The sequence below is a fragment of the Pipistrellus kuhlii genome, unplaced genomic scaffold (genome assembly GCF_014108245.1).
Source record: "Pipistrellus kuhlii isolate mPipKuh1 unplaced genomic scaffold, mPipKuh1.p scaffold_m20_p_2, whole genome shotgun sequence".
NCBI lineage: Eukaryota > Metazoa > Chordata > Mammalia > Chiroptera > Vespertilionidae > Pipistrellus > Pipistrellus kuhlii.
The window spans coordinates 150,175,106-150,191,378 of NW_023425515.1; the positions used below are offsets into that span (position 1 = coordinate 150,175,106).

The window sequence follows — 16,273 nt, forward strand, 5'->3', positions numbered from 1 at the left end:
CTGTCTGGGAAACTAGACTATTCAGAGAATGACCAGACAAATGGCAGAATGGGGGGATCATAAAAAAATAAATGGTCGGACATTTATGCACCTGAAATTATACCCAAAGATTTATCTTAAATCTAAATATACTCCTTGCACTTCACCTGCAAATTACATACCAAGAAAATTACTTGTAAATTCAGAAATAAATATGCAAAAAAATTATCCTTATTGCAAATTGAAAAGATAATAGATGTCATTTAGACCTATAAAAATGGCAAGAATTTTTAAAAATGGCAGTCCTCAGAGTTGGAATGGACAAAGGACAATTCTCTAACACAGTTGTGCAAATTGCTGCAGCCTTTATGGAGAACACTTTACATATCATCATCTTTAAAAGCTAGAATAATATCTCGCAACCCAGCATTTTACATCTAGGATTGCATTCTTAATGAAATATTCATAGGTATACAAACTATTTGGCTAAAAAAATTGCCTCTTGAAGTATTGTTTATTGTAATAAAAATTTAGAAACAAACTTAATAAACTAAAATAAGGTTAAATAAACTATAATATGCTCCTAAAATACATTCCAAAACAATGTAGAATACAATTATGTATGTTTAATTAGTTTAGTAAATAATTAAATAATGGTCATATGATAAAGTGAAAAAACAAATTGTGAAATAGTGTAGTGGTCTCATTTGAGAGACAGAGAGAGAGGGATTAAGGTAGAGAAAGAGAGAGAGAGAGAGAAACTTGAAAGGTACTCTGAATTATTAAAGATGGATTCTTTTAGTAAGAATATGGGGTATAGAGATCATGAGTATTTCTTTTTGCTGGTCTAAAATTTTTAAAATTTTATGTATTGACTGTAATTTTTTTTATAATAAAATGATTTTCGAACAGTAAGAATAGACTAAAGTACTTTAAAACATTTTTGTGAGTTGTAGCATTGAGTTACAATGGGGAGAAATAGGATGCCAAGTAGGGTAAAGAAAACTTTACATTTTATCTGCTCTTTAAAGGAGGTAAATGTGGACACAGACATTTAAGTCACTTTGAATATTGATTGAGTTGTGGTCCCTCAATGATTACAGTGATTTGTGCTGAAGTTATTTTATTTTTTTTTAAATATATTTTATTGATATTTTACAGAGTGGAGGAAGGGAGAGAGATAGAGAGCCAGAAACGTTGATGAGAGAGAAACATCGACCAGCTGCCTCCTGCACACCACCCCCTACCGGAGATGTGCCCGCAACCAATGTACATGCCCCTGACCGGAATCGAACCCGGGACCTTTCAGTCCGCAGTCCGACGCTCTACCACTGAGCCAAACCGGTTTCGGCTGTGCTGAAGTTATTTTTGTTTTCTGGTTTCAGATAAGAGCATTATTGAATTAGTCACCATGAAAGACAACTGTCATTATTTTGGGATATGCTATTTACTCCACAGCATTCTATCTGAACTGAATGCTCAGGGTTATAAATGTCTGATGGTTTATTAACTTTGCAAAAAAAAAAAAAAAAGTAGATTACACACACACACACACACACACACACAAATAAACACAATACATATAATAATAAAAGTGTAATATGCTAATGGGACATCCTTCTGGATGAAGCCACCGCAGTGGGGGGTAGTGGGGTGGGGTGCTGAGGCAGGGGCTGAGCTCTGCACGAATTTCATGCATCAGGCCTCTAGTTTGTAATATCAATGTAAAGCTATGCAAAGATAGGGAATGTGAGTATGGTTATGAGAGTAAGACCAAATTGTTGTTGGAGCTCATTTCCAGGTTATTAAACGTTCAAGAATAAAAACCTACTTTACAACTAGATACTAACAAATACCCTAAACTATACAAGCATGAGGCTTAAGTTTTTGCTCTTGCCTACCAATGCTATCCCTCCCCTATCGGGGCACTTATTAATCACAGACCAGGATTCTAATTAATTCAGAGTCTAGACAGAGATCATTTTCTACTGAGAGCTTCTTGAAAGCAGAGTCTGTGATTCCTCTTCTAGCATTTAACACATTTTTAGTGCATAGCAATCTCTCGATAAAGTATATTTCATGAATTGATTGGATTGATTAATAAAATGATAATAATAAGCAGGCTTATAATGAAAAGAAACGCAGTGCTTCTGACAAAGATCACTATTTAATTCCTTCCCCAAGGAGAGCACAAACCAACTTAATTGTGCCAATAATTATACTTAAGAGCAATGCTAAAGATGAATATTCAGGACGTTTATTAGATAACAAGTCTGCTTTTATCAAGGTAAGTAGCGATCAAAGATGGTTAAAATTTAAGTCAAAGATATTTAAGTTTTTAAATAAATGATTAAGTGGTGATGTGACTGTCCCATGTTTAATTTGGTATTTTCAAATGCATAAAGACATCTCATAGTGTTTGGTTCCAGGAGTTGGTGTTATTCTGATAGAACAAACTTCCTATAATAAGCATACATTTAATCACAGACAAGAAACCAAGACATGTTTAAAATTATGACTACAAATGAAATTGTAATAATAAGTTTGTGTTTCACAAATTGCACATTAAAGTACAGATCACTTTAAATATAGAGAGATAGATAACTTTTCAGGGAAAGCAGTGATTGATTTAACTTCTCTCTGTCTTTTATGACTTGTCTTCAGTCTAAAAATATACATATAATCATTCTGTTAAAGCAGTAACAATAAATCGACATAGTAAAGCTCGCAGGACAAGTATCCTGTGATCAAAGTGATCCAGCGAAAGCAATGTGATTTCCAGAATACCTCAAAACCCTAAAAAAAAACCTTTTTGTGACCTACTTAAAAAGGAAGTTTTATTTGCTAAAAACGCAGAACCCGAGAATGCAGGGGTTCTTCAATCCAGGGGACTGAATAAATTTTTACCTGGCAGTTACCATTTCATACTCATAACCAGGGGTCTATGTGAGAAATTACACCCACAAAGTAAATAAATGGGAAGAAGGATGTCCTTTCTGAGCAGCCATTTGCAGAGAATAAGTGCTTCATTATATTGTCCTAGAAGGGGAGCAAAGGCCATTCCCTAACTTTAAGCATCACCCAATGATTTCTTTTGTGTGTGTGTGTGTGTGTGTGTGTGTGTGTGTGTGTGTGTGTGTGTGTGTGTGTGTGTGTGTGTGTGTGTGTGTGTGGAGGGTGGGGGGAGTGTCAGAGATCCTTAGCCAGCAATGGGAGAGCTACTGGTAGTGATCTATCACCCAAACTGCAGCACAGGGAAAAAGGCCATGCTTCTTTGGCCTCTTTCTTCCTCTGGCTTAAATAAAAATCTAATCTTTCCTCATAACTGTGGAAGTTGCTAATTTGCCCGCTGAAAAAATTATATATTATCTCAACACCCCCACCCCACTGGTGGGGATTAATAGTGAAGTAGTTAAACATTAAGGCTTATTTCTATTTCCTGAGGATGTGGACAAGGTAAGGAGTCCTCATACATCAGATAAGATGTTTGCCTGTGGTTTCAATTCCCACAATTTAGGGCAAGTTTAGCATGTTGTTATCAGTTGAAGGCATACAGTTGCCAACCTTATTCTTTGACTCCAAAACATACTACTTTCTTTTCAACTACTTTTCTTCCTCAGTTTACTTCTACCACTTCCCATATTTCTTCTATATTTTTGTTAAATTTTTTAAAGAGGAGGAAGGAGGAGAGAGAAATAAACATTAATGTAAGAGAGAATTGATCTACTGCCTATCCACCTGAGCATGTGTCCCTCACCGGGAATCAAACCAGCAACCTTTTGGTGCATGGCATGATGCCTAACCAACTGAGCCACACCAGCCAGGGCTTCTTCTTCTTTTTGAAACTTTTGCAAGATCAGGCAGCCAGAGTTAAATAGGACAATGGCCTTATTATAGATCCCCTGCTTTTCAGCTATCCATTCTAGAGTCCAGGTGGTCTGGCTCTTACTAGGTAAGGCCTGGAGGTCAAGAAGGAAGAACTCAGATTTAATTCTCATAAGTGTGGAGGAAGAGAATATAGCACATACCCAAAGCCCTCTACCTTCATTGAAAATGGACCTAGATGTCATCTATATATATATATATAAAAGCCAAGTCACTGGAATGACTGGAATGACCAGTTGCTATGACTCCAGCAGCCCCTCCCCCCTGCCAGTCCTGATTGGTCCTGATTAAGGCAGTCTGGCCGGACCCCACATGTGCATGAATTCATGCACCAGGCCTCTAGTAGGAAATAAATATCTGGGTTAAAACAGTGCTGAACTTATTGATCTATGTTCATAATAGTACAAAGAAGAATTAAGTATATAATTATGCAAATGAGCCCATATTACTCTAATAATTTAAACATCTTCAGAATGCTTGCACACAAATTGAATTTAGCAAATATGTTAAAGATTAATGATATTTTTTTTCTTAATAATTAAAGTAATAAGCATAGTGATTCACAATTGGGGCAGTAGGATTAGAAGCAGAGAATTGTATCAGAATCTTCCATGTTTTGTCCAAAGGATCTATTTTTAAGGGCTTAGTCATATGGTTGTACTGTAAAGTGTATAAACTGCTTTTAAAATAAATTATTAAAATTAAGGGCTTACCACAGTCTGTATAATTTGCCTCACTTCACAGATACAGAATTGAGGCTTGGATTTGTTAAGCAACTTAATCAAAGGTCACACAGCTGGTAAGGAGGATAACAAGAACACAAAGCTAGTTTTGCAACTGTTTTTCTCCCTAAATCTTAGTTTCAAAATTTTACAGTAGGATCTGCTTCAAAGTTGATTATATTAATTTGGAAAAATAAAAACAAACATAAGAGGAAAAACACATTAAAAAAAAAAAAAGTACCATTTAACACCTGAGTTCGTTGCCTCTCATGTATGCTGTATCTGACCAGGTAACTGTTGAAAATTGTGGGGGGTTTTTTGGAATCGTTGGTAACATGGTAACATTTATAGAGTTCACATATTTCAGTCTTCTTCTAAAGAGTCAAAAACTCTGTGAATATTGAGCCCTCACAAATGCAGGAGCTGGGCAGTGGCTGTCCCTAGTAGATCATACCTCTGCTCTCCTCTCTGCACAGATCCCACCAGCTTTTGTAACTCATATTTTTCACCAACCTGGCCCCTGGAGACATTTAAGTTTGCAATTCCTGTATTAAACTAATATAAGAAGTGAACGATATCAGTTTGCCTCTATTTTTAGACAAGTTGGTGATTACCAGTAGTTGTTAGATGAACTTTTACTTGGACTGTGAAGGCACCCCACACACTTACATCCAGAAGAAATGTCTTTTCCACATATCAGTGTCTCTCGAGAATATCCGGGACATTCAGCCGTGCAACGCATGGAGGCACGTGGTTCCAGAAAGTTGTCATACCGAAGCTTAGCTGTCGTTTTATTAATCCTTGTGATTTTCAATCCTTCTTTGATGTTATTTTTATAAAAATAAAATTTCCTTGGTTGGCAGTTCTTAATTGCTGCTTGGCAATATATGGAGATATTCATACCCATCTTAAAAATTGTGGCTGGTTCTACCCAGATGTGACCAGAGCAGTTTATATTTGTAATTCCTGGAAATAAGTAAATTAAAACAATAAATTCCATATAAAAGATTAAAGCAGATTTTTTTTTTAAATAGGCTATTATTTTAAAATGTATTCTTTTCTATTAATTAAATGAATTCCATTGGGAAAAAGTTGTGCACTAAATGTATCTTTTAATTGATTAGCTTATTGTCATGTATTTTTTACTATGCTTCTGTTAAGACTCAAGAGCATGACAAAAGACTAATATCAGCCTTTAAGCTTCTCTGTCTAAAGAACAAATATAATTAGCTCTCTTATTTTAAAGCAGAGAACCAAGGCATTATGAGGCTACACATTTTTTAAAAGGTAAGATTAGATCTAACATTTGGCACTACAGAATCCAAATCCCAATTAATCTATCAGTCTTTATTATTTTGTAGATAAAGGCTAGTTTTACCAGAAAATTCAGAGTTTAATGAATAAAACCATACTGTTACTTATGGCAGAAATCTATTGTTTTAAACACTTAAAATTCATTCTTAATTTAATCATATGAGAAATATTCAGAATTTTTTTAAGTTAAAAAAATTGCAAAACAACATATATAATTGTAATATACATTTATGTTAGAAAGAAATAGATGGATTAATTATTTAAATTATTTAATTATTAATTAATTAAAGAGAAACACTGATTAACAATGAATTATCAAGTCAATAACTTTTCAATACATAGGAATCAACATGGATTATATAAGAATAGATCAGAAAAATACGTTAACTTCTCTTTTTAATAGGGTTCTTGGATTGGACAGAGGAATTTAAACATGGTATATATGTTATTTTTAATTCAGCAAGGCTATTTGAAAAGGGTCACATAAAATTCTAGTACAAAATTGGAAAAGGTAGTCTGGATTATATTAAAAATTTTCATAGCAGATTGAAAAATAACTATATATATATATATAAAAGGCTAAGTGTCCATCCATCCAACTGAAAGCTATGACGCACATTGACCACCAGGGGGAAGATGCTCAACACAGGAGCTACCATGACTCACACTGGCCATTTAAAAATAAATGGCACCATGGACCTGGTGCTGACAAACCAACACTCGGCTTCCCCAAGTGGGACAGAGGCCCACCACCCCAGACTGGCACCCCATCAAATCACAGCCAACGCTGCAAAGACCCCATGGCACAGAATGTAGCCCACAGCCCAGCCCAGCCCAGAAATAATCACTGTGGGCATTGGGTAATGACATCACATAGGAATGCCTGGTTTCCTCTCCCTAGTGATTAGCCTCCTTGGAGTTTCTTCAGCCCAGGAACCTGACTTGCCTTATAACCAGGTGCAACATTTTACAATTTAAACAAATGTTTGTGAAGCATTTTTTCATGCCTCCTCTCATTTGATCCTCACAGAAGTCCTGGAGTAGATAGATAGGAGATTCGGTAGAATCCTATTTTCTATTCATTAGCCAGAAAAGGGAGAGTTAGAAAGTTTGGAAATCTGACCCAACTGAAAAGAAGTAAGAAATGGTGGATCTTGAAAATGACTTCAGGTTTTCTCACTGTGCCGAATATAGTCAAATACTGCTGCAGTTAAATATTTTACCCTTTGTTCTCCCTGTGTGATCTACAATAATAATCTGCTTCGTGTTGATATTTATTGCTGTGTTTCTGATAATTACCTGAAAGAGAAGTTAGGTTGCTTCACTGGGCTGGAAAGTGTTCAGCTAGTTCAGAAAGGAGGTCTAATTAAGCAAGTTTATATATATAAAAGGTTAAGTAGACTTGCACATGCACAGTATATATAAAGGTCTTGCTGGCATCAATCACATGCATGTGTTTTGATCTGTCATTGTCAATGATGAATTTGGTTGACATTTATATTATTACAGAAAGGGCGAATAGCAATACTGAAATATTTCTTCTATTTAATTTCCTTTCTATGTGCACAAATCCATTCACTGGGACACTAGTATATAAAATAATATCTGATGGACAGCTGAAAGGTCTCTAATGCCACTTCACAGGGACCCCTCTTATTTCTCTATGCTCTGTATTAATCACTTGAATGATAAACAGAAGCCCTACTTATCATTTGCATTTTTCCAGAAGCCAGAAAAAGTAACTGGTGCCTTCTTTCCCCCAAATCTTCTTGGATAGTGTTGGGCTGAGTCTGGAAGTGTCCACTACCCTGCTGGAGGGAGTCTAGTTCCGATGCGGAGGCTGCCTCTACCTCTCTAATATAATTGTGTCCCAGCCTGTGGAACACAGTTTTGCACTTCTCTGAGTAACTTGCACCATCTAGAAAGTTCTCTTCAAGGCCTAGAACCCTGTCTTGGTGTTGCTTGTCACCCAGTAAATGAGTCCTTGCCATGCATCCCCAGGATACCATTGCCCCCAATAGAAACTCCTAAACACAAATGGCTGTCCTTCTGAGGACCCCCTTCCTGGACTCCTCAAATCTGCCTGTGTCCGTCCTAGTGCCGGACGTGCATGTAAACTGTAGGAAGGGAATAATAACAGCACTCAATACTGCGGCACAGAGTTGTTGTTGTGAGGGGTAAAAGGCTTAGCTCAGTGTGCCTGACACAGAATAACCCTCCACAAATGGTCTGTGGCATTGAATTCACTTCAGAATGTTTGATGGATTTTCATAGAACAGTCATAACAATTCAGAGATAGAACATGCCAGCTCGAAGTAATAAGCTCCTTATCAGAAATGTTTACATACGAGTTAAAGGTGGTCCCGTTAGGGATTCGTACTTGGGAAAGGAATCCTGCCTTAGGAAAGAGGGAGCCTTTTTTATTTCATTCCACATAATTCTTATGCTCATATAATTTTTCTCAACATAATAACTTGATTCTTCAGAGATCCTAGCATACATGACACCTTGGAAATATTAGACATTCAATATTTTATTTGAGTAAAAGATAACAATAGGTTTTCAAAATACTATACCTCCATGACACCAGCTGAAGAATATGTAAAGAGCTATTAACACATCCCACTGAAATGTGACCTGATTCATGTCTGAAAGCAGGGAAGGCTCTTTGTTCCTCTCTAGGAGAAAAATACAAAAAAAAAAAAAAGTTTAAATTTTAGTATTTTAAGAAAATAATAAAAGGCATCACATTTTTTCATAGCAGTTATTATTATCTTTGATAAGAACCTCTGAGAAGGAAGAAAGGGGAGATGGAAGAAAGGAGGGATGGACAAAAGAAAGGAGGCAAATGGTAAAAAGTCACTAGTGTGTGACTAGGTATAATATGGAGTAAAGCAAAAGAATGCCATTTAACACCCTTCAAAAATCACTGTGAATTAGCTCAGTAGGACCTATTGATCCTGGATATAGTACAGTTCCTCTTATCTAGTCTCTCTCATCATAAATCTCCTCCTGCTCTAAATTCTGGTGATGAACTTTCCTCCCGACCAGGTTATGCATCTAACAAGCTCCAGGAATATTGGTATTTGATGAGTAAAACTTAGGAAAAAGCAAAAATCTCATAATCTCCAGAGAAAAGGGCAATAAATTAAGAAAGATAAAGTGGATGAAGTGAGACAAATGCGTATGTGTTGTCACCAGTTAAAATTACAGAAAGCTCACTCACCCCTGGAGAGCTCAAAAGAGACATAATGTAGAAAATGCCCCGAGTTTACCACTGGAGTTACATTACTCTGTCAGTTTCTTACATTATTAATAATTCAGTTATTCAATAATCAGCATTATTAACTTATTTTATGTTTCATTAAACCTTGAGCCTTTAATATACAACAAAACAAAATGCATAATTCATCAAATAGCATGAAATATCTAATAACATTTTTAAAAACTGGGGTTCTCATGATTCATGAACTAGGGAACTACTATTGTTAACAACAGTAGGTGTCATCTTTACAAATAATAGTGAAAACAAGCACTAAAATATTTCAGAAGTTAACTACTCACCTACTAGGCTATGCACAATAAATACTAAGGTAATTGATGTCAGACAATATTATAGATTCAACTATCATTTGTAACACTGTATAAAATATCACAAGAACTTATAAGAGAAAATAATTTTGCCCATGTATCTCCAACAGGAAATATAGCTGTTTTTAAGTAGTTGGATGTTCGTTTTCTCTTTACCTTTCAGTCTGTTTGAAGCACATAATTTCACTTCAGAGCCAGGCTGGCGTCACCTCTTCTTTCCCCACCGCCTGCCTGTCAGTGATCACTTCAGGTTCTCAGCTATGAAGCAAGTGGAAATGTCAGCAAAGCCCTGACCTACATTTCAGATTCTTGAAGAGAAACTCAAACTGTCCAATTCAAAATGACTGGCTCTCATGTCACTATTTGGGAAAACCCAGATTATTGAAAGTGAACTGCTCTGTCAGTACTTTTTGTTTTCTCAGCTTCATTTAGAATTGCCTATCTCATCTGAACAGTAGGACACATATACGTGCTCTGTCAAAATCTTTGACACCAAACACATGATGCTTAGTTTTAATTTGTAAAAACATTGATATTAAGTGTAAATTTGTTTATTAAGAAAAATTTTAAATGCTACTGTTGACCATTAATTTATTTTTTAAATATTTATTGTTGAAAGTATTACATATGACATCCTTTTCCCCAATGACTCCTTCTAGCCTGCCCCCAACCCCACCCCAGGCCTTCACCACCATTGTCTGTGTCCATGGGTTATGTGTGTGTGTGTATATGTGTGTGTGTGTGTGTGTGTGTGTGTGTGTGTGTGTGTGTATATATATATTTTTATTTTTTTCCCCTTTGGTTGATCACTACCACCCACCCAACCTCCTCTGCCTTCCCTCTGAGATTTCTCAGCCTGTTCCATGTTTCTACATCTCTGAGTCTATTTTGTTGATCAGTTTATTTTATTAGATTCCACATATGAGTGAGGTCATGTGATACTTGTCTTTCTCTGACTGGCTTATTTCACTTAGCATAATACTCTCCAGGTCCCTCCATGCTGTTTCAAAGGGTAAGAGATCCCTCTTTTTCACTACTGCACTGTATTTCAGACCATTAATTTATTTAACAAGCATTTTTTAGTAGTATTTTGTGCCAGGTAATGTTCTGGGCATTAAAGGTATAATGGTTATTGATTATGAAACAGTTCCTTTGTTTTATTGTGTAGAGTCATTAAATTACAGATCAGTTGTTTTAAATGAGGTTCACAGTTTAGCAATAATAAATTTACCAAATATTTGATTGGCTTATAGTAGGCACCATTGGGGGCTTTTCCTGGCATGCCTTTTGTTCCTGCTTCCTCTATTTGTTCTACATGCACAACCTATTCACTTTATATACTTCTTTCTATTTGTAAATAATTCATTTTACTTGTTTCCTCTACTGAAAACTTCTTGAAGTCAGAAACTCCACACTGACTTTTTAATTTTTATATCCTTAGTAACTCATGCATTAGAATACTCTAAAAATACTTAACTGATTCCTTTGCTTAGATTCATTCTAAATAATGCAGTCTGCATTTCTGTGGGTAGAGGCTGGGCACTGACATTTTTTAAAGCCCTCCTCTCCCAGGTGATAGAATGAATAATTAGGGTTGAGAACCACTGGAATATAACAAATAAGATTGCTATTTTTAAAGACCACACAGAAGAAATGACTATCCACTGGGTTTAAATTATTTGTAACCATTTTCCAACCTGTGAACGAGAGAGTGTAGAAAAACAGTTCACAAGAACAAAATTTGCAAGTAATATAAATGTTATGGGACTGGAAAGCATTTCTCCAGATTGAGAGGAATAAGATTTGAGCTGGAAAATTAGGTCAATGGCAGATTGTAATAGGCCTTGTATTCCTGCTAAGTAGTTTAACCTTTATCTTGATGTCAGCCAAGAGATAGCAAAGGTTGTTAAATATGAATAACATAATTAGATTAGATTTTAGAAAGGTGATTCTAATTACAGTGGAGAGAATGAACTGAAGATAAAGAGCCCAGTTAAGAGCTGGGCTGGAGTGGCTCGGTGACTGAACATCAATCTATGAATCAGGAAGTCATGGTTCGATTCCTGTAGGCTTGATCCCTTGTATGGGAGTGTGCAGAAGGCAGCTGATCAGTTATTTTCTCTCATCATTGATTTTTCTCTCTCTCTTTCTCTCTCTCTCCCTCTCCCTTCCTCTCTGAAATCAATAAATATATACACATTTTTTAAAAGAGCCCAGTTAGGAGGCTAATGAAAATCAAAAGCTGATGAGGATCCAGAACAAAGCGAAGGCAGCAAGAACTGAGAGGAGAACATAGAACTGAGAGCTCTGTCGAGGCAGGTTGGACAGGCTGTTGTGACCAATGAAGAAATGGTGACTCTGGCATTATGTAATCAACCATGTACGTGAGAAGTTAAGGATTCAGGTCATGAAGAATGACTGTGGTGACTATTAATAGTTTTGCTGACCCAGTAGATAATGACATTAACTGAGCACACAAAAGGAGGAGAGATTGTGGGGAAATGATGAATTTAGTTCTGAGCATGTTGACTTTGGGATGCTTAGCACATATTCAGAGAGAACTACCTGATAGACTGCTGTAGACATTGGTAAACTTGGGAGAAAAGTTTAAGTTGGAGATCTAAATTTGAATGGTTTCAGCATATTAAGAGTATTGAAACTAAAATTAGAATAAGAAGACTCAGTCCTGGCCAGGTAGCTCACTTGGTTAGAGTGTAGTTTTGTTATGCCAGGGTGCAGATTTGATCTCTGCTCAAGGCACATACAAGAATCAACCATTAGCCTGGCATGGCTCAGTGGTTGTTATTGACCTATGAACCAGGAGGTCACAGTTCAATTCCCTGTCAAGGCACATACCTGGGTTGTGAGCTCAATCCCCAGTAAGGGGTGTGCAGGAAACAGCCAATCAATGAGTCTCTCATCATTGATGTTTCTAACTCTCTCTCCCTCTCCCTCCCTCTCAGAAATCAATAAAAATATTTTTAAAAGAATAAACCATTGAATGCATAAATATAAACACTTGTAACAAAAAATAGACATTTCTTTCTCTATCAATAAATATTTTTTCATTTTAATATATAAAAATAAGGGGATTCAAAGAGAACACTTAGAGCAATAAGGGAAGGAGTGGTGTCCAGAACCAGAAAATGTTGACTCTAAAAAGAAAGAAGAAATATAAGTAGTGTGGGGGCTGATGGTGGTTCTTAACCATCTTTTCAATAAAAATTTTTATTATTTTTTAAAAATATGCTTTTATTTTATTTTATTTTTTTAGAGAGAGAGGAAGGGAGAGGGATAGAGAGATACAAACATCAATGATGAAAGAAAAACATCATCCAGCAGTTGCCTCCTGCATGCCCCCTACTGGGGATTAAGTCCACAACCTGGACATGTGCCCTGATCAGGAATCAAACCAGTGACCTCTTGGTTCATGGGTCAATGTTCAACTACTGAACACACAGCAGGGCATCCTATATAATAAAAGGCTAATATGCAAATTGGCTGAATGGCAGAATGACCAGTCGCTATGATGAGCACTGACTGCCACGGGGCAGACGCTCAATGCAGGAGCTGACCCCTGATGGTCAGCGCACTCCCACAGGGGTTGTGCCACTCAGCCAGAAGCCTGCCCACAGGTGGTGAGTGCAGTAACAGTGGTACTAAGGATGTCCGACTGCTGGCCTAGGCCCACTCCCTGAGGGTTCCCAGACTATGAGAAGATGCAGCATGGGCTGAGGGACCTCCCCCAAGTGCACGGATTTTGTGCATCGGGCCTCTAGTACTATATATATTTCTTTAGCCCATTTTTATCGGTTTGTTGCTTTCTTATTATTGCATTTTGAAAGTTATTTATATGTTTTGAAAAAGCAATTCTTTATCAAATATGTGTTCTGCAATTACTTTCTCCTAGTCTATGGCTAATATTTTTTCTTAATGATGTCTTTGAGAGCAGAAATTTCTTGTTGTTGTCTTTTAGTACTCACCTGAGGATATTTTTCCATTGATCTTTAGGAAGAGTGGAAGAGAGAGGAAAAGACAGAGAGAAACATCGATGTGAGAAAAACACATCAATTGGTTGCCTCCTGCATGAGCCCCAAACAGGGCTTAGGCCGGAGAGGAACCTGCAACTAAGGTACATGCCCTTGACCAGAACCAAACCTGGGACCCTTCAGTCCGCTGGCCAATGCTCTATCCACTGAGCCAAACTGGCCAGGGAAGAAGTTTTTAATTTTAAGTTCAACTCATTTTACTGTTTTAATGATTCATATTATTTTTTTGTCTTGCAAGCCTCTGCTCACATTTTCTTCAATAGATCAACACATAATCTCGTTTCGTGTGTGTTTCTGATTAAAGACATCTTACTTAATCGATATTGTTGATTAATTAACATTAAACTTTGGGCCAATGACATTGTCATTCATGCCTGAACAAAGACTACCTAACATACATATTTTCTTTATAATATACATGGTAGCCTTGTACTTACAACTTTAGGACTATACTTGGGGACCATTTTAAACAGCAAAATCACCAACAAAAACCATAAAATGTAGCACTAAATAGGCTGAAAAGACTCTTATGTACAGTATAAGAGCTGACACTATTATTTTGCATTCTCCAGTGTACTCTAGACTGTGTGTGTAATGAAAGTGAAGAGCTATTTTGATGACTGATGGTGCCCCCCTGTCTTACTGTTGTCATAGGCCTAATACAGAGCTGCACCTCCCTTTAGTGCCTCCTCTGTGTCAACAGTCACTGTGCCAGGGGCTCTGACTAGAGAAAAGGATGTTAATGGCTTTCCAGGATCCTGAACTGGGAAAGAAGATGGTATTTTACAAGTACAACAGGACAGAATAAAATGCTAATAGAGCCAAATCTGGTTTGACTCAGTGGATAGAGCGTTGGCTTGCGGACTCAAGGGTTCCGGGTTCAATTCCAGTCAAGGGCATGTACCTTGGTTGCGGGCAAATCCCCAGTAGGGAGTGTGCAGGAGGCAGCTGATCGATGTTTCTCTCTCATGGATGTTTCTAACTCTCTATCCCTCTCCCTTCCTCTCTGTAAAAAATCAATAAAATCTATATTTTTTAAATGCTAATGGAAAGATACGAAGATAGTTACTAGTATATACAGAGAGGAATAAACAACAGCCTCAGGTCACACTCTTTTGAGCTTCAGCCCTGTGGGCCAGCTCCTGTAGAGCAAAGCTTACCTGATCTGGGCCAATGACTCAGGCTCCGTTTCTTGCCTGCTGCCTCCTGTTTGATCTCACACGTGTGACTCTGCGCTTCATTGTATGATACCGGCGTCCCTCTTTCAGCCGCCTTTGCTGCTACCCTGCCATCCTCCAATGGATGTGTGCTGCCACATGGTATCCACTTTACTTCACCCGCAGCTCACTGTCTGGCCCTGCCCTACTTTGCCAGACTCACAACTCTTATTAGTCATTTAAGAAAATGTGTTATCGAAAGTGTTGGAGCTGTTTTTCTAACTTCATGGCTTAAACTTGAAGTTGTAACTTTTAATTGTCTTGAAGTTAATTTCACTTAGAAGAACGCATTCTTCAAATAAGCCAGATAAATGAGGCGTCCCTTTATTTTTTAATTACTCAACCACTGAATTAATAACCCCATTATTCATAAAGAGTTATGTAGATTCTATGAAGAGAAATAAACACCATAAGTCCTTTGACTCATCCAAAGGATGGTGCCTACATGCAGCTGCTTGGTGCCTGTTGGCATCAAACACCTATGGCTCCTCCAGCTCTGGTGGAGAAACAGGTGCTGCAGGCTGAATCATCATCACTTCCTGTGAAATATGCAAACTCTGATTTCCTGAGTTTTTTAGAAACTTAAGAACTCTAAGAAGTGTGGGCGAGTTCAAAAACTTCAATGTACAAATCTAGCTCTTAAAGATTACATGCGTACTTCAAAGGAGGTCAATTTTCAGGTTTTCAAATTCGACATGTACCCTTTCTCAAATTTGCCTCCACTCTAGGCTCCAAAGTTTCAATTATAGAAGGTAAATAAATTCCAGATATCAGGGCCTCCACTTGGGCCGCTGGAGGGGCGTGGCTGACCTGAAAACCACCACAGGCCCCTCGCCCTGGCAGCCGCATACCCCAAGGGAACCCCCACCCTGAATCAGGACACCCTTCAGGACAAACCAGCTGGCCCCCACCCGTGCACCAGGCCTCTCCTCTATCCTATCTTGTAAAAGAGTAATATGCAGATTGACCATCACTCCAACACACAAGATGACTGCCCCCACATGGTCAAAGATCCTGCCCCCATGTAGACACAAGATGGCCACCACAAGATGGCCAGCAGGGAAGGGTAGTTGGAAGGGACCAGGCCTGCAAGGAAGGGCAGTTGGGGGCGATCAACCTTGCAGGGGGGGGGGGGGGGCTGGAGTTAGGGGTGGCCAGGCCAGCAGAGAAGAGAAGTTGGGAGCAAACAGGCTGGCAGGAGAGCAGTTAGACATCAATCAGGCTGGCATGGGAGTAGTTAGGGGGTGATCAAGCTGGCAGGCAGAAGCGGTTAGGGGCAACCAGGAAGGCAGGCAGGTAAGCAGTTGGGAGCCAGCAGTCCTGGATTGTGAGAGGGGTCCCAGATTGGAGAGGGTGCACTGGACCTCTAGTTAATGAATAATTGACAATACTGTATATATTTAAAGTGTATAACATGATGATTTTGAATATGCATATATATGTGAAATGTTTACCACTATCAAGATAATTAACACATCCATTATCTCACATAACTATGAGATAATTTTTTAATTTT

The 16,273-nt window shown here is 37.8% G+C and overlaps 1 protein-coding gene across 1 annotated transcript in view; it reads right to left on the reverse strand.

The window, feature by feature from the left end:
• IL23R (interleukin 23 receptor) overlaps nt 1-9,826 on the reverse strand; it is a 64,414-nt gene extending 54,588 nt beyond the window's left edge. Inside the window, 3 exon segments of the mRNA XM_036445758.2 lie at nt 5,256-5,552; nt 8,477-8,578; nt 9,648-9,826. Coding sequence (XP_036301651.1) covers nt 5,256-5,552; nt 8,477-8,546 — 367 coding nt within the window. The 5' untranslated portion in view covers nt 8,547-8,578; nt 9,648-9,826.
• Nucleotides 9,827-16,273: the final 6,447 nt, after the last annotated feature.